This window comes from Orycteropus afer, unplaced genomic scaffold, assembly GCF_000298275.1.
Source record: "Orycteropus afer afer isolate SDZICR_OR568_19922 unplaced genomic scaffold, OryAfe1.0 scaffold00359, whole genome shotgun sequence".
Classification (NCBI taxonomy): Eukaryota; Metazoa; Chordata; class Mammalia; order Tubulidentata; family Orycteropodidae; genus Orycteropus; species Orycteropus afer.
In genome coordinates this window covers 84,838-85,914 of record NW_006921946.1, presented here as the reverse complement: position 1 = coordinate 85,914, position 1,077 = coordinate 84,838, and the positions used below count along the sequence as shown (strand labels likewise).

Sequence of the window (1,077 nt, the reverse complement as noted above, 5' to 3'; positions counted from 1 at the left end):
TCTACTCTGTCCTATAGGGTTGTAATAAGTTGGTATCGACTCAGTGGCAGTGGGTTTGGCTATGGTGGCATAGCAGGTAAGGCATCTGGCTGGTAAATAAGGTCAGTGATTCAAACTCACCAGCCGCTCTGCAGAAGCAAGACGGGGTGATCTATTTCTATAAAGATTTACAGCCTTGGAAACCCAATGGGGGTCACTCTGAGTTGAAATCAACTCACTTACAGTGTGTTTGGTTTTTTGTGTCATCACAGAACCAAATATACACAGAGATGGAAAAACTATCAGGTTACAATTCTAACAGCTGAAACAGGATCATGTACTACCTTGTAGATTATACTTTGTAATACTAACACATGCTTTTCTTCAAAAAGACTTATATATTTTATTGCCTAATAATTGGCTTCATATTTGCATGCTGGGTTTTCTGATGGTACTCAACAGGGATCTGCTATGGAACTAATTATAGCATGATTACCCAGAAGGGCATACACTGACTTGGACACAGTCGAAACAAAGCCAGCCAAAGAGTGATTCCAGAGCATAATACCATACAACTCTGCAAAGCATGTTTCTTTGGGAGGGGAAAAAGCAAAACAAAGCACAGAAGTTTTTTCAAATAGCTTACTGTGGCCTTGAGGCTTCAGCCTGGTCTGTCTGCAGTTTTTCTCCACCTTCCACTTCCATTGTACAGTAAACAATTCGGTTGGGTGCGACTGACTTCAAGCCTTGCACTTCCATTATGACAATCTAAAGATAAAACAATTTTTAAAATATGTCAGGTCTTACATGGACACCCATGGTCACTGGAGCACTATATACAATAGCAAAAAGGTAGAAACAACCTAGATGCCCATCAACAGAAGAATCCATAACCGTTTGGTACAAACACACAATGGAATACTATGCAGCCCTAAACAATGTAGAATCAGCAAAAAAAATGCATAATGTGGATGAACCTAGAGGACACTATGCAGAGTGAAATAAATCAATCACAGAAGGATAAATATTGTATTAGTCCATTATTGTAAAAATCAAGGAAAGGTTTATATATGGAAGGAAATTTTCTTTGTTGGTTAC

At 38.8% G+C, this 1,077-nt stretch overlaps 1 protein-coding gene across 1 annotated transcript in view; it reads right to left on the bottom strand.

The window, feature by feature from the left end:
* The window catches only part of CADPS2 (calcium dependent secretion activator 2), a 420,173-nt gene that overhangs the window by 386,814 nt on the left and 32,282 nt on the right, over window positions 1–1,077 (bottom strand). Inside the window, exon 4 of the mRNA XM_042782532.1 lies at window positions 626–747. Coding sequence (XP_042638466.1) covers window positions 626–747 — 122 coding nt within the window. The remainder of the gene's footprint in view (window positions 1–625; window positions 748–1,077) is intronic.